At 39.4% G+C, this 17409-nt stretch overlaps 2 protein-coding genes across 6 annotated transcripts in view; both read left to right on the top strand.

Annotated features, from left to right (window-relative positions):
• Positions 8275–13466, top strand: LOC109840458 (protein OSB2, chloroplastic-like). 3 transcript variants are annotated; one of them, XM_020409120.1, is made up of 9 exons: positions 8275–8678; positions 9356–9518; positions 11090–11186; positions 11813–11892; positions 11993–12110; positions 12190–12296; positions 12425–12563; positions 12739–12800; positions 12890–13466. In XM_020409120.1, the coding sequence occupies exons 1-9, from the start codon at positions 8362–8364 to the stop codon at positions 13046–13048; spliced, it is 1242 nt and encodes a 413-aa protein (XP_020264709.1). In that variant the 5' UTR covers positions 8275–8361; the 3' UTR covers positions 13049–13466. The 3 variants fall into 3 exon arrangements, with proteins under 3 accessions (XP_020264709.1, XP_020264710.1, XP_020264708.1); XM_020409121.1 differs by having other exon boundaries at positions 11798–11892; positions 12247–12296; XM_020409119.1 differs by having other exon boundaries at positions 11798–11892.
• LOC109840456 (ribulose bisphosphate carboxylase/oxygenase activase 1, chloroplastic) overlaps positions 14008–17409 on the top strand; it is an 11029-nt gene continuing 7627 nt past the window's right edge. The window contains exons 1-5 of one of the 3 annotated variants that reach the window (XM_020409116.1): positions 14008–14187; positions 14274–14359; positions 14948–14957; positions 16148–16210; positions 16713–16826. In XM_020409116.1, the coding sequence (XP_020264705.1) occupies positions 14115–14187; positions 14274–14359; positions 14948–14957; positions 16148–16210; positions 16713–16826 (346 nt within the window). In that variant the 5' untranslated portion in view covers positions 14008–14114. Of the gene's footprint in view, positions 14360–14947; positions 15047–16147; positions 16211–16712; positions 16827–17409 lie in introns of all 3 variants that reach the window. The other 2 variants (XM_020409117.1, XM_020409118.1) reach the window with 2 other exon arrangements.

The raw sequence follows: 17409 nt of genomic DNA, 5'->3' as shown, positions 1-17409 counted from the left end.
ACCATCCTCTTCGAAGATCACGGAGGTAGCATTGCAGGACTTGCCTTTACCCTTTTTGATTGAGGAAGTCGCCCACTGATCGTCTTCAATTAGGTCGGGATGAACCCAGATGATTTCGCCATTTGAGCCTGTGTGTGGCACAAGTCCTTTTTGGTGCTGCCCATATGGGTCGTCATTCACTATCTTCATTCCAATTTTGGTGATGCGTTCTGATCAAACCATGTTGTGGGTACTGATCCAAAGCTGATTGATACTGCATTTGCTCCAACATTCTTGGGCGGCTTCGGGGTTATGATGTATACATCAATTAACGCCTCGATTTTATCCTTGAGATGGTAGCATGACTTTGTAGGGTGATGGACCGCTCTATGGTATGCGCAATACTTCGGATCCGTCACTTTGCTAGCCCCTTCTTGATCCACGATCGACGGCAGCTGGATTTTGTTATTTTCCAACAGGTACTTAAAGATGGCGGGAACTTCGTCATCTTTGAAGGAGTACATTTTAGGAAATCTTGGCTCTAAAGATTTCTGCTTCTGAGTTCGTTGTTGCCATTGCGACTGCGATTGTTGTGGTGCTCGTTGCTGCGGCTGTTGCTGAGGTTGCAATTGGAAAGTTTGATTAGCATCAACTGCATTAGCATGTGTCTTACCTTTCCCTCGTGGGACGAAATTCTGTTTTGGAGCATTCGTCGCCTGTTGGCCTCTTTCCGCCTTCTTCCTTCTGAGGAATCGCTCGGCTTGCTCTCCTCGGACCTTCAAATCCTTCCATGTTTTGGATGGTGCTGTCCCCATTACTTCCAACACGTCTAATGTGAGGTTGTTGTGGCAAGTCTGGAGAATGAACTCCTCAGTGATCGGGTCCCGACAGTTCATCGCCTTGTTCCGGAACCTTTTGATGAAGGTATCAACCAATTCCCCATCTTTTTGTTTCTCGTCAAGCAACGACCCGATGGATATCTCGATGTCGTCGTCGAAAAAGTTAGTGAGGAATTTAGTCTCCATGTCGTCCCAGCTATTCACACTTCCTGGCTTGAGGCGGCGATACCAATCGAAGGCGGCTCCACGAAGAGTGACAATGAAGGACCGTACCATCAGAGGCTCATTGCCAGAGATAACCCCTAGGTGTGATTTGAAATAAATCAAATGCTGGGTGGGTGAACCCTTCCCATCAAACGGCGTGAAGTTAATTAAATTGAACTTCGCCGGATACGGGATTGATTCCCATTCTCTTGGGTATGGACAAGGAATGCCCGTCTTTTTTTATCTCTTGAGCGGAAATCAACGTATTGATTTTGCTCTCGAGGTTTTTAATCTTCAAACTTTCACCTGTGTTTTCGCTAGCATTCTCGTTACCACCCCCTGCATTGACAGGAGGATTATTGGTATTATGAGCTTCATTCACACCTATGTCCTCATCTTCCTGATTATCCTGGTTACGACGACTTGGTTCTCCTTGCTGGTTTGTCAGTGCTTGGATTTGTTGGTCATGCATTTCTCTCATATTCTGCATGGTCATCTGCATTTCGAACCTGAAGCTCTCCTGTTGTTTAGCCATGGCTTCTTCGAGCATCTTGGCCACTTGTTCCGCACTTATCATAAGTGACTCGCGGGGTTGTCCCTTGCTGGATACCGTATTATCCGATGCGACTGCAGAGCCGGCATCCGATTCTTCATCTTCTGAAGGTAATCTTGTCCGAACCCTACTATAAGTTACTTGTATGATGGCTCCAGACTGCAGACGTGTTACACGCCGGGGTGCTTCCGGAATCGACTTGGGATTATCCTGTGTCGATGTCCCTTTACTGGTCATATTAGTGGTGACCCTCGGAAATTCTCCATCTTCAACTACTGTTCTTCTTTGTTAGAAACGCCTAGGCCTTGGTTTTGGCGTTTCGGTACTGAGTCTTTCGAAAACCAAAATTCTTTCGGGGACTGTCTTGATGCAGTTACACTCAGACAATACTGTCCGAATGAGTTTGGAACAGGGGCATTGAGTTTCTAGTTCTCGAGGACTCCTTTTCCTGGTTTTACTCGTACTCCCAACACGATAGTACAACTCGTCTGCTTGAAGGTCGGAGTAACCTATCGTGTGTTGGCACGACTTCTCGGGTATAACGTTATCATCATCAGACAACAATGTTTCCTTCTGAGGGCGAACTGCCTTCTTTGGGCTTTCCAGAGTCACGCGCCTCGAAACATGCCTTTGTGGGCGCGAGTTCTCAGTGGGCTCCTGTACTTCAATGCGCAAATTGGTGCGCGTAGATGCCATGAACTTCTTGTCATGTTGAAGGTGACGGCGACTCCTAGCATGTTGAGTCGTTCGGGGCTTCTTTATCGGGCCCAAACGTTCTTGAACTGGAGCTTTGCATCCCTCATCGGGAAGTGGACCAAGGCGCTCCAAAACTGACCTCCTTCTTCGGGATGATTCTGCGGGATCTCCCGGAGTAGCTACTAGAATTACCGGTGATTCAGGTTGGTTCGCCGGAGGTTGAATTTGCGTTGAAGGCTGCAATGATTGTTCCTTAGCCTGAATCGCCGCTTCAGACTTCGGCCTCCATACTTGGCGGATTGGTGGCGACTTCTTGGCCACCTCCTTCTGCAGTCTTTTGCGGGCTTCTTGGACTTGAGCCCGTGCTTGCGCTGACAGTGCGCGGCGCTTGTGAATGCGTTCATCAAGTGTTGAACTCTCTTTGAGAGAGTCACTACGCCCTCAGCGGCGGAGGCATTAGCGAGAACAGATTTGACCTGGTTGGAGGTCGGTGGAGCTTCACCCGATGCAACTTTAGCATCAATTGGGGTAAGATCTTCGTTGGTATTCTGCACTTCTTTGTACCAATGGACTTTCCTCCTGGAGGAAAAATTCTTGGACTTGAGGGGGGAGGTGGATCCGGACGAGGATGACAGATACTCCTCGAACTTTTGTTGGTCGAATTCATACTCGACCTCCTCCTCGACCGGGATTGAGATCCGCGGCTGCGACGCAACGATCTCGGCAGCGAGATCGATGGCTCCCATTGTGGTCGCCAGTTTGTTCGTGGGGAAAATCGTCTTTGTTGATGTTATTGTTTCCTTAAGCAACAGTTTATCAGTTACAAAAGATTCGGTCTTTTTATAAGATCCGGTTACAACAAAATCAAACAAAGAAAAAAGATTACAACTTTCCTTCTTACGGGACAAATCACAAGATCCTGTTTTACGGTCTCTTGCTTGTATGGGTTCTTTGCCTGCGCCGGGGTTAATCCGTGGACCACTGCGTGATCTTGATCCGGTCGGATCTACACGGTATGACGGGTGTTATTTCACGAAGGAAATAACAGCCGGCGGATCTACACGGTATGACGGGTGTTATTTCACGAAGGAAATAACAGCCGGGGGGATTATTTCACCAAGAAAATAATAGTCCTAAGTAATCGAAATCGACCAAGCGAAATCAATACTCTTCTAGGGATCAAAAACCAAGTTTTGATCCGGAGGATGACCGTGTAGATCTCAGATCTGATCTCTCTCGAACTCCTATCTTATTTAGCATGGATGATCGCCAAGAACCACCAGATCTGAAAAGTCCGAGTCTTCAAAGCTCCAAAACTCCGAGGTTTAGCTCTTGATCCGGCAGAGTTTCACCTCCAAAGTTCAATCAAAAGTCCAACCTCTCAAAAATGAGCCCTCCTTCTCTATTTATAGGCATCTCAAACCAGATCTGGGCTCAGATCTGGGCCCAAATCTGGGTGGCTCGGCCACCTAAGTGGCTCGGCCACCTAAGTGGCTCGGCCAAGGTTTGGTGGCTCGGTTTTAGCCGAGCCCTCCAGGTGTTTGGTTTTTTGCCCGTTTTTCGGTTTCGCGATTTATTCGAACTTCATTATTGATCTGGACTCTGATTTGACAATACGGATCCTGATTTGGCAGTAAATCCGCTTTGGTGTTATGGTCTAATGATCTTGCTTGGATATATCGCCCGATGGTTGGTTTGTCGAATCACCGTGCCGAGCTGTGTTAAGAGACCTATAAGTAGTTTTATACGCCTACAATCTCGATCCCTAATTAGAGATAAGCCTACGCCTAACACGCGTTGCCGGTTAGTCTTTTCCCGTAAAAATGATAAAGTTTATGTATTCAAAATCATAGCATCAAGTCTAAGAGGGTTCATTCTCTTAGCACAACGTTACATGTGGAACGGACTTAGACAATCCACATGCTAACCCGACTCAAACGGTAGTCGATAAATGCTTATCAAATCCGTTGATGGCTGAGGGTTTGCCAAAAATCCTATGCACGTTTGCAGGCCCATCAACTTAATGGATGTGAGCCGAGACTTAAAACAGATGAGCCAAAGACAAGTCTCAAAGACTTAGTTAAAAATGCACGGAAGCCACTTCCATGTCTTAAGTCAAGACGTTGAGGTCAGACCCGTGATGCAAAAACCAAACGCCGAGGTCACACCCGTGTTCCAAATTCAACATGCAAGGGTGAGACCCGCCTCTCAAGTTCAAAATGTAGGGTCCACCCTCACATTCCAGAAGCAGGATTATGACGCATACCTTCACACAGGTCCTACGTGGCAAATCCCTTCAACCAAGATGCCTTCGAAGCAAGTGCAGAGAACAAATCCTTTACCACAAGATGCCTCCAAGATCAGAGTTGAGATCCAAAGTATTCCGAAAATTCGTCCCAGTCAACCGTGAACTTTTGAAAACTTTGGAGGGGGTTCTGTAGGCTGTCAAAAAATCACAATAGATAGCTGATCCCTATCAAAACACCAATGATGGAAGTTACACTCTGACGACTTCCAGAATGTTACAATTTGAAGACTTTCACGTAGACTGGTGAAGGTTACAATCTGATGACCTTCACAACAACTGATGAAAGCTCTAATCAACAGCCTTCACAATCAACATCGAGAGTTATAATCTGACGACTCTCACATATCAAAGAGCTAAAGCAAAGATTACAAAATGACGATCTTTGCAACGCTCTGACAGAAAGAGACTACAAATCGACGGTCTCTTCAAACCAAGACATGGAAGTCCTCCCCGCGTACCAGCATCAAGATGCACCGCGTTCATAGCCACGAATGCAGCTCAGACGCAGCCTTCAAAAGCTGCCAACGTAGCTTCCATCTGCTGTCAAACGCAGCTCACATTCAGCTCTAAACGCTGCAAACGCAGCTCAGATCCAGCTGCCAACGCAGCTCATGTTCGGCCACAAACGCAGTCTCCGAAAGCTGTCAACGCAGCTTTCATCCGCTGCCAAACGCAGCTTCCAAGCTGCCAAACGCAGCTTTCAACAAGATGCCAACACAGCTTCCAAATTGCTACGTCTGAGCTTCCAAACACTGCGTTTGAACGCAGAATTTATGCCAGAACGCAGATTTTGCGTTTGACTTGTTCAAACACGAGCTGAACAGTTTCAAAACAGTTTCCTACGATCTGAGGGGATCACAACTCCATTCAGGAGTGATTTAAGGGGCGGTTATATCTCATTAGCCCCACTTATGAGTGAATTAAGGGGGCGGTTACACCTCTTAATCCCTTATAAATAACTAAAAATCAATTCAGTTCAGGGGTTTGGTCTGTTGAAACTTCTTGGCAGCAACAGAAGAGATCCTTGGGTAGGCTTTTGAGGAGATTGACGTCATCCCTCAGCAACATTCGGCAACAGGAGCTTTCTTCATCCTTGGCTTATAGATCGATTTCGGTTAAATCAACTCTTTCATAGAGTTTCAAACTCGTTCAGAGTTCTCCATAACGTCAAATCGTGAGGAGAAGATCCTGTTCCAGTGAAACAAGACGTCAGATCGTCAACGAGAAGCAAACTCGACGCGAGCATTCGAGGGAGGCATCTCATCGCCACCGTGAAGAACCCAGAATTAAACAAAGGGGAGAATCCAGATCATTCTCTTCTCTTTTGTAATCAAGAAATCCAATTGTAATCGAGATTAAAGGAATACAAATCAATTTTCCTTCGTTTCTTTTACTGCAAATTTTTCATAAACAAACAACATCAACAACCAATCTGTAACCTTAACAACTAACATGTAACCTTATCAATTATTATGTAACCTTAACAATAAATTTATAACATTAACAACAAATCAGTAAAGTTAATAACCCGACTATCTGTAATCTTAACAACCATCCTATAACCTTAACAACTAATATGCAACCTTAGCAACAAATTTGTATACATAACAGATAATTGCTAACTCTAACAACTAATAATTATACTTAAGAACAAACCTATGTCCTTCACAATCAAGAATGCATACATTATAGTCATTGCTCAAAATAATAAAAAATATGAATACTTACAGACACAAGTTGGATACACCCTTGTAGATATATCATCTTCTTTCCAACAGCAGCAGGACCCTTCAATATCTTTTTAATTGCATCATTTGTCTCACTAAAAATATAGCTCCCCAAGTATTGTTCTTTGGTTTTTTGATGCTGTCAACATGCTTGAACAAATGCCTTGGTATGCCAATAACACTACTTGGATACTATATCATGCTCAGTTGATACAGGATCTATAGTGGGACAAAGTCCTTTACATCTTCACGGTCATTTGATCGTACAAGACTCATGAGTAGATTCTCAACATCGTGTCTGGTCGGTGTTGGAGGAGACTTACTGTTGTTGCCCTCAGTTTTAAAAAACAACCATAACGAAATTTGATTTCTTCGATCTTGGTTGGGGCCAACAAAATCCTCATCATTAGAGAACAGGTATGGCTCATAACCCAATCAATGTTGAATAATCACTATATGTCATCTCCAGTTTTTGGATCAGTGAAGACATTTCTTCTTATGCTCGTCTCACTGTCTCAACACATGCTCGAATGTGGGAATATCAAGACCAAGAGAGCCAAAATGAACAACGTGCCTGAATACACTATATTCGCAGGCATCCTAATGCCTTTGGCCCATATATTACACTAAAGAATGCATGAACTCATAATAAGCAGTAAAGCTTAATATAGCCCGCAACTCTGATGCAACCTTTCATCTACAAAGCAAAACAACAAGACATAATTAGTTTAAAAATATTCTGTAACCTAAACAATTATGCTGTAAACATCAAAAAGTAACTGTAACTTTAACAACAAATTCATAAGCTTAACAACCATTCAATAACATCAACAACCAATCCATAACCTTAACAATAAAAGTATAACCCTAACAACTAACAACCACACGTCAACAGTAACCTTAATAACTAACAGCCAAATGTCAACAATAACCTTAACAACTAACAGCCAAATATCAACAGTAACCTTCACAGCAGATTCGTAACCTTAACAACTAACGTTTAAGCTTAACAACTAACAGACCATAAGTTAACAATGACCTTAACAACTAACAGGCCACACGTTAACAATAATCTTAATAGCTAACATGTTACATGTTAACAGTAACCTTCACAACTAACAAGGTAAGTTAACAATAACATTCACAACAGATTCATAATCTTAACAACTAACACAGAACCTTAACAACTAATGAATGTCCTTGACAACTAAAAGCTAATCTTCACAACTTAACTATAACCTTCACAATTATACAGTAAATTCACCTCTTTTTGGCCATCAACTACCTATCTTCCACATCGCTCCTATTCGTTTCTCTCTTTAGGTCCAGGAGCGCTCTCAAGACGTCGTCAGTGCTGCCCTCGAGATTTGTGCATTGGACTAGGTTCGTGGGTTGAACTGGACTTGTGAGAAGAAGATGACTAGCTGCGATGTCCTCTAGAACATATGCAATTGATGTTCCAGCTTCATTCAATTCTGTGCTAGGTCTTCTTATGACGACGTACTGTGACGCGTCGTCGTCACTGATGAAATATGCAGGGGCTGCACGAGCGACTTTTTTGGGAGCTGGTTTGTCGGCCATGATGAAGATTAAGGTGTAGGTTGACAAGATTACAAGATAAGATCTTGGATTTTTGCTCTGGGGTGGGTTGAATTAGGGTTATGGTTAGGATTTTGGGGATACTCGGTTCGCTTGGACAGATGAGAGAAGATGACACGTTCGACGAGGAGAGGTGTTTTGAATAGTGGGAGGCGGTTAAATCAAAGGGCATTTTGGAATTTTTTTTTAAAACCGGGCCACTTGGAAACTGGTTTGCGGGTAAAGACAATTGCATTTTGGGGATGAGGGTTTTGCGGCTTTGAAAAAGACTTGGGTGGGAGAATGGATCAAGTTATTTTGGGGGCTAGATGTAATTTTCCCAATAATAAATTAAAGGAATCATATAAACTAAGTAGTAGCCGAGAACATGCCCTTCCTTTGAGTGTAGTTCTAGCATCCCTACTCCCGCCGAATAAGTGAATAATAATTAGGGTTTAGGGTTTTAGCGTCTTCTCCATGAGTCTCTCTCGATCCCTCTCAAGACTTCTTTCCTCCTCAAATCCCCAGAAATGTCCACTCCTTCGATCTTCCTCTTTCTCTGCCGAAACCCTAACCAAATCACCAATCAAACGCGCCATTAAAAGAAACCCTAAGTCCTCAACCTCCGATTTTCCTCGACCTAGCGAGATCCCGTTTCAGACCAAAGTCGCCAATTCCGTGCACCTTGTGGGGTCCCTTGCCGTGCCAGTCCAGCTCCAGACCTTACCCAGTGGTGCCTTTGCCGTCTCGGTCCTCGTTCAGGAGAGCACGAAGAAGGGTACACCTCAGTTATGGTATATCCAATTTAATCTCAATTGCTTCTATTATCGTCGATTGGTACATTGAGATTGTCTGTTATTCATAATAATTGGTTTCTAATTGTTGTGAGTAATTGAGGAAAATGTTACTTGAAATTGGGAAGTTATTTAGTTAGTCATAATAATCACTTGCTTGTTATTGGGAATTTTGTGAATCATATTAAAAAAAAAATCTAATTTTGCAATAGCACACGCTAATGTTGAATTAGTTGGCTCGTAGCTATGGGATTTACTAGTATTGAGTCCAAAATGTTGGGTTACATTGTGGAAAATATTACTAGAAGGGCACACAACTATCAGTAACCTTTCATTCAATCCCACTTAAATGGTTATGGAGGCTTCACCTATATGTGGAAGCAAGTTTCTTTCTTTGTTGATTTGATTTCTTTTCTGTGTGAGAGGAAAAGAATTGTATTTGTGTTATCTATATTTTCCCCTGCAATTAAATTCATTCGTCTAGTTTAATTTGCTTCACATGTCAAGCAAGTTTTAAGGCCAGTTTATTTGAACTCTTCTAGTAAAAAACTCATTTCTTCTTTCACTTGTTATTTATAATCTCCTTACAATTAATCGGTATTTCTCTCTTAAATATCTCAGGATGTAATTTTTTACCCACTCTAACCTTTCTGGGATTATAATTGGTAATGTGCCAGCATTCCAGTAATTTTTCGAGGTGATCTGGCCCACATTGCTGCTTGTCACTTGAAGGAGAATGACCTTGTCTATGTTACTGGACAACTTAGTGGAGAAGCATTACCGCGGGAAGTTGAAGATAACTCTGAAAAGACTGTTGAAAGTTCTCAAAGCCATATTCAGGTTTATTTTATTGACTTGCTAACAGAATTGGATTGTTCCCTGCTTTTCAATTTACTCTTTTCTTTGGAGAAACCTTTTGCTTATTAGTGCTAAATCAAATTTGAAATATTCCATAATAGTTCTCAATTCTAAAGTATATGATATTAATCTGACAGCCATACAATTCCTAAGCTTTTTTGAAAGTCTATCAATTCAGGTTAACAATTTTGTCGCCTGTGGCAAAACTGAAATAATCTAAGCAGTAAACAGCAGATAATATAAAAGATTATGATTAAGTATTACTAAACGTATAATGATTGTGTAAGATTCTGTAAAATCGCAGTTTGTTAAATGCATTAAATTCCAAAATAACTTCTCAAATTGTTTGATAGTGAAAATGTCTCGTATCAACTCATTCCTCAAGCTTATCTGATTTATATCTTGGCCTAGAATAACTCCTGCTTGATATCCTTTCAGTTCATCATTTATACTGTGATATCAGTCATGAATATTGACCTAATGGCCCTTATCCAATACAATTCCCTATCATCATTTTTGGAATTCTTTTGACGTTCATCCCTGTAAGTAATGAATTTTATGTAAGATCAAGCTTCTCATATCTTTCTCACAATCCTCGTGTGCTTTCATGCAAATTCTCTTTTGGAAGCCTTTATTACATATAATTGCTTGTCATATAGTTGAGGTTGCATATATCTATATGACATATGCCTTGACATATTCACCTTTTTTTTATATTGCTGCTCATGGTGCAACCATCAAGCTTCTCCTCTATGTTTATGTCAAGCTTCATTATCTGCATATTCACCTAGAATTTTCATGTTTGGATAATTATCCTAGGAAATTTTATTGCCCTCTATTTTGTGCCTGTGCAATGTTCATGGTGATTTTGCCTTATTAACCTCTGTTAGTTTCCAAGGCCTGGGATTTGAGCCTTTTACCTCTTGAAAGAATCTTTATACTTTCATAATGATTTTTCTCATCAGTAGTGATAACTGTACATAAGAGTATACTACTCTTAGTACTACTAGACACAAGAAAGTAGGATCCTTTCTTGTAAATTAGAAAGAGAAATTATGAATTGTTACAGACCCCATTTCTTTGTGAATAGTAGTACAACTCTTGTAAATAGCATTTTCCTTTTCTTCTTAATTTCATCATTCCTCAGTGATCTCCTTACTACATTTAGTATTTCTTGTACATAACATATCTACCTAATAGCAGACACATTCTGGTCAGCTGCGTAACCCTCCCTTTTCCAGGACAGGTGCACACTGTCACATGCTGAAAATATATTCAGCATAAACTGGATATCCTTAATTTCTCAAGTCATTTCTTGTTTCTTGGTTTAAATAAATGTTGTATTCTTTGAGATTATAACAGCATAATTGACAATCTTACATTTATCTTTTCATCACTAGTTTCATTATATTTTCTTTTTTATGATAACTCCTGCCCAAGCACTTATTATGGATTTGCACTCCATAATCTGTTTTATTCCCCATTTCCTCTCTATTGAATTTGTCAGACATTATTTTACTATGAATGGTCTATTAAAGTTGCACATACTGCAGGTTGTAGCCAATAGCCTAAGTTTTGTGCAAAAAACTTCTCCAGGGAAAGAAAATGACACACTGTATGATCAAGATAACATAGCTTCTGATATTTCAGGTAAATGTCAAGTTTTATATCTCGAGTCTTCCAGTTCATTTTCCTCTTGTTAACAATCATGGCTGTAGTCTTGTGTACAAATTTATACTCATGTTATGACATAATGTTTTAGTGTCTGATACTGATACAGTTTAGTTTGATTTCCAGTTTAATTTGATATGTCATGCTTGTAGTGTAGCATATTTTTTTACTGCTGTAGAAAACCAGTTGGCATATATTTGGATCTGTGCAAATCCCTCTGAATCTGTTCACTGGACTTTCTTTTCTTTTTTGAAGCAATGTTCATTATAGTTTCTAAATTATTTCATTTATGGTACTTTCCTCATTACCTTGGTATTGATCATAGTTTGATGATCTATTCTTCATGAGATGATTCTCTTAATTGCTCTTATTCATGGCATTGTTTCTTCCTACCTTGTGTTTCACATTGTCATCATCACCACCACATGTCTTACATATAGGATGATTAGTCGTATGATTTCTCTATGCAAATCTTCATTCTGATTCAACTGAACAGTATGATTCTGTGCTTTACACTTCCCTACCCCCTACATCCTAATAGCTACTTTCTCAGCTTACTGCGATAAATACATTCTGACTAATTAATTCAGCGCTTTGTGAGGTAGAGGAAACTCCGTCAAATCTGCACTTGTGGCGCGACCTTTTTGATCACCCTGAGGAGTGGTGGGATAACAGATCAAGCAAGGTCTGCGAGTCTGTTATCCTTTTCCCACTTGTTTATTTGCTTATTATTTTTATCTGTATTCATTTTTAAATTTTGGTTTGAATTGTAAATGTTTTTTTAGAGTAATCGAGCACGTGCAGCATTTAAACATAAGAAAAGCGGCCAACAGCTTTGGATAAATGATTCTACCCCAGAATGGGTTCTCTCTAAATTGGATATGCTTGGACAAACACCTTCAAGTAAGAACTAATTAGTTCATGCTTACTGTCATGCAATCAGCATAAATTTTTTATGCTTCATTATTATGTCTCAATTCAGGTGGCACTAATAACGAACGGAACAATAATGCTAAGAGCTTATGGAATGACCTTGTAGATAATCCACAACAATGGTGGGATAACCGTGGGGATAAGCTAAAAGGATTGGTGATCATCTCGCATTTCTTTTTTGTGCATCTTCACGTGAAGCTCTTCATTTTCACTACTTTCATCGCATGAGAGTCTTTCCCCCTCTGTTCTTTTCCTCTCTTAGTTTTTTCAGTTGATGAATGCAGGTAAATGGGAAGTACCCAGATTTTAAACAGAAGGATACAAAGAAAGGATTATGGCTTGACACTGCACCAGATTGGGTGTTATTGAAACTTAATGGTCTAGTATTTGGTAGCAGCAACAGTACAACAAAAAGCGAAAAGGGTAAATCTGAACCTTCATTTGATCCTTTTGCTGTTATCTCCTAGTCAATTATTTTTGATTGAACTCTGGCTGCATAGAATTTGATGCTTTATGAAAACAGAGGAAGAATTGTTTTGACTTTAATACCTTGTTGGAGGTTCTTTCTTATTGTCATCTTAATGCTGTATGAAAATAGAGAATCTCTGGAGAGACCTCGTGGAGAATCCAAACAAATGGTGGGACAAGCGATCGAACAAGGTAACTCCATGAACTTGAGTTGCTCTTATCCTTTTCTGTCTATATCCTGTCCTTTTATTAAAATTCAACTCTATTCCGTTTGCATTCAGATAAAACCTATACATCCAGACTTTAAGCACAAGGACACCGGCGAGGCTCTATGGATTGGCTCTTCTACACCTTCATGGGTTTTACCGAAATTGCCTCCTGTTGTCACGGCGCAAAATGTTGATCTGGAAAAAGCAATCCTACAGTCTGATACTCGCTAAGCCTGCAGTACATACAAATTCTTATCAACTGAAAGCTTTTTGCCCTTTCATGTGAAGCATGCGGATTCCTGTAGACAGTTTCTCTTGTGGCCGATATATTCTTTATAAGCATCCATGTCCGATCGAGGCGGTCTAATATGCCCAGAATTGCATACCTTGCATGCATGCCTGTAGATTATCATAAGTGTAAGAAACGCTGCTTGTTCACAGATATATGCGGCTGATTTTTACCATGGGATGATTTTAAACACAATCCATCTGGTAGATGTAGATGGAGTAGTAATTGATGTAACTTAACAGTGGCTAGTTAAAATTGAAATTAAATAGTCCAAGAAAGTACATATGTTCTATTTTGATCTTTTATCTCATGTTATGTTAGCATCGTTCGGATCGCATCGCGTAAAACTCATTCGTATCATTTGTGTCATGTGCCAGTTTCCATCTTTCCCAAGTATGATCGTTATCTGATTTTCAACTGGCGTGATCCTGTTCTTATCTATTTGTATCAATCTCTTGCTTGTCTATTTTCTGTCCGCTTGAGCTTGAATTTCTCAGTTTCTAATGTTTCTGTGTAAGTTGTTTACACGTTAAACCAAAAACTATGATATACATATACTCCAAATCTCCAGCTACGAAAATAAATGAAAACATTTTCTTATTAATAAGAAGAAAAAAATGTATGCTGAAAGGTTATATAGATATAACCGTCAGTTTTTGGATAAGAGGCTGGGACCCAGTGAAGAGCCAGCACCCACAAAAAACCAGGCGCTCAGCCCGATATCCGCTTCCTCCGTCCCAGAAAAGGGCTCAACGTGGTGAAAAATAACGGAAAAGAAAGAGAAAAAAAATGGCGGCTTCCGGCATAATTAATTTCAACAACCGTTGCACGAACAAGAGGCAAGCTCGGCCTTGTCGTTCTCCCATCAGCTGCTGCTCCCCTTCTCCTCAAACCCCCGACGATCCCAGGCCCCCAAACAAAAAGAAGCTATCGGATCAGTCGTCATGGGAATCCAAAGATTCTCAGGGGAAGGACTACCTCTATCGCCTCGGCCAGGAGTCCGAAAACATGAACATCGCCGTCGGCGCCAGGAAGGGCGTCGTCGACGACCTCTTCGTCGGCAATTTCCTCGGAAAAGACTGTAAAATCGAACAAAAACCCGTTTTTCTCTCCATTAATTCTTGGCGACTTGATCTGCTTTCAACAGTCTTTTGTTTGTTTTGGCAGCGGATATTGTGTTTGATTACAGGCAGAAGGCGACGAGGTCGTTTGAGTATATTCAAGGGGATTACTACATCGCTCCCGTTTTCTTGGTTTGCTCTTGATTCCTTTTTCTCCTCTTCTGATTAGTTTTTTTTTAAAGTAATTTTTTACGAATCTCGTAGCAAAACTTGAAGTTGATAGTCACTCGAATTAGGATAATGAGTATCATTTTGCTGCAACTTGTTGCGAAAAGTATCGCTCGATTCAAATGTGGAAATATGTTCTGTTTTGCTCTTCTGTTTTAGTTATGCGAAAATGGTTTTGAGTCAGATACGGAACTCGAAATAATCCGGATGGCTTCAAGAGAAAATAGATTCAATAAACATAAACCATTCAATCATGGATACATGATTAAATTTGAAATAGAGCTTGTTTAATAGTTCATTTATCTTGTTCTTAGTCATGTATTAGCGCTGTTTCCTCCTGGGTTTACTATGAGGCTAAACTACAGCATTAGGAGATTCTCAGGAACCCTGATTGTGTTTTGATGCGTTTTCCTTTAAATGTGCTGAGGATTTTTGCTTGTTTGTTTAGTTCGTGAGTTACAATGATGTCTTCTTTGTTGAAATTTCCTATGTGCGTGCCTTTTGATAGTTGACAAATCAACTTTTGACGTAGTATATTGTTGTATTCTACAGGATAAAATCGGTAAGCTCTCAGAAACATTGATAGAAGTTTACAACTGCCGACAATTTGGTGCAGCGACATATTTCTGACATGGAGAAAGAATCAACCTCGTATTCTCTAAGATGATCCAAACTCCTTACATGTTTCTATTCCTATGTCTACTTTGTCACGTTTCTTGTGGAATTAGGAATTTATGATCGAAAAAGGAAATTTGTTACCTTGTCCAAAATTTTATTGTTTCTTGGAAATATTTTTTAGTTGCTTTTCATTTGATGATGCTCTGCTCTAAGTTTCTTTACTCTTTTAGTTTGTTGTATTTTTCAATAGCACGATACACATGAATCTTGACAGTACAAGTACATTTTTCCATAATATTACTATACCTTCATTATTTGTTTCAGTGACATAGAGAAACATAAATGTTGAAGCTACATCAATATTTTTAGTGGTATGTTATTATTATTTCTTTCTTTACTTTCTCACAGGTACGAAGTCTTCTAAATATCTTTTCTTAATAAACTATGTAACTCAAAAAGCAATGGTTCCCATGAAAGAAAGATTGGTATCTGGTCATAAGAAAGAGATCTTCTACGTTATCCAAAGAAGATAAAAAACCCTTGCAAAACTGAAGGGTAAACTGTTGCTGCATGAATTTCCTTTATGCCTGGAAATAATTTTCAACCCTTTTAATTATTTAGTAATTACTAAGGTTAGTTGGTGCAAATTCGTTGGGAGGGACTTGCTATAAATCCTATAATTCCAGTTATCGGGCAAAAAAATTGTTGATATGGATTAAGCCTCCAAATTCTCTTGGACGCGTCTAGAAGAAAGCGAAAAATCATAATTTTGGAGCTGTTGGAAGTTAAAGGGAGCTCTAGTGTACACTGTGGAGCCAAGGGGAGCAGATTCTAGTATCTAAATTTTCTTGTACTTCTGGAAAAATTGTTATCTCACTGAATGAGTAGAGTAATGTAGATATTCTCAGTTTTTTTTTTGTGAACTCTTTTTTGAAATATTTGGATATCTATAACTTCAAATGGTAACATTTCAAAATTTTAGCATGTCTGTATTCTTGTTCTGTATGTTCCAGTCATTTGATTAAAAGTAATTGAAAAAATAATTTGCAATAGCTGTCTTGATCACAGTGCAACCTCTCAATAGTTATGTTCTGAATCTTCCAATTAATGTGCTTCCTTTGATTTCTTTCACAGCATGCCACATGGTGAAGAACTACATTAGTCATTCTTTGAACGTCAAAGTTCCTTTAATCTTGGGTAAATTTTCTTTTCATTACATTGTTTTGGAAAATAGTATCACTTCTATCTTGACACACAAATTTCTTTCTCATTTTTGTCTATAAAGTCTATTATCTAAATGGTTGTTTTATTTTCCTAATATTGAAGGCTCATTTGTATTGATAAAGTTCTTTTTTTTGTGTAAATAGTATTTGACTCCCTGTTGATCTTTTCATTTGCAAATAGTGATTAGTTCACTGCAAAAAGAAAATACTTGTTTCATTTATGCTTTCTGAAGTTTAATGCTGGAAATAGATAGCAGGTCTACTCTTTATGAAGTTCTATTTTAACCATGTACTTTACATGTTTATAAAGTCTTACCATCAGAATGATTATTTGACCTTCAGAATGTATAAGGTTCATTTGTATCAAGAAAGTTCATTTATTATGGGTAAATAGTATTTGCAAACAGTATTAGTTCAGTGCAGAAAGAAGTACTTCGTTTTAATTTACAGACAATGAAAGACTTTCGTTCTTGTAGGTATCTGGGGAGGAAAAGGTCAAGGTAAAACATTTCAGACTGAGCTAATATTTCGGGCAATGGGAGTTGAGCCAGTCATTATGTCTGCTGGTGAACTGGAATCTGAAAAAGCAGGTACACATGCATTCTGACAACCTATTTCAACCTTGCTAAGAATTACTGTATTACTCTCATTCTGTCTCATTCGTTAAATCTGAAATAATCTTGTAGGATATATTGATCTTTTTCATACCCTTAAGTTTGATGGGCACGCGCACAACACACACACACATGCTTCTATGCAAAATTTTCAGTTACAGGCTTTGAAGTCCGACATTGGACTGAAGTCAATTCTAAATATGGGCTATCAAGTCTTAAAATTGGAGAATAAAATTTATATATAGACTGAAGTTTCTGAATTTGGAAGTTGAATGTAGACTAATTAATAAACTTTTAGTTGGAGAATCAAATTGAAATATAGACTGAAGTCTCTGAATTGGAAATTTATAGACTAATAAGTCTTTAAATTGGAACATTTTTAAGTATAAAAACTACCAAGTATTGAGATTTTTTTTTAAGTTACAGATTACCAAGTATTGAATTGGACAAGGTCAAAGTTCAAATATAGATTAGGAGCTACTAGAAAAATCAAAACTAAAATATAGATGTTAATCTTGGGACACATCAAAATAAATATACAGTAACAAGTCTGTAAGTT

Source organism: Asparagus officinalis, chromosome 5 (assembly GCF_001876935.1).
Source record: "Asparagus officinalis chromosome 5, Aspof.V1, whole genome shotgun sequence".
Lineage (NCBI taxonomy): Eukaryota > Viridiplantae > Streptophyta > Magnoliopsida > Asparagales > Asparagaceae > Asparagus > Asparagus officinalis.
This window is presented reverse-complemented; position numbering and strand designations above follow the sequence as displayed.

Excerpts from the sequence above, each read along its gene's own strand:
- LOC109840458 (XM_020409119.1), top strand. The coding sequence starts at position 8,362 with ATGAGTCTCTCTCGATCCCTCTCAAGACTTCTTTCCTCCTCAAATCCC. Across the intron at positions 9,519-11,089 it reads GTTCTCAAAGCCATATTCAG|GTTGTAGCCAATAGCCTAAG; the intron begins GTTTATTTTATT and ends CACATACTGCAG. Across the intron at positions 11,893-11,992 it reads GGGATAACAGATCAAGCAAG|AGTAATCGAGCACGTGCAGC; the intron begins GTCTGCGAGTCT and ends ATGTTTTTTTAG.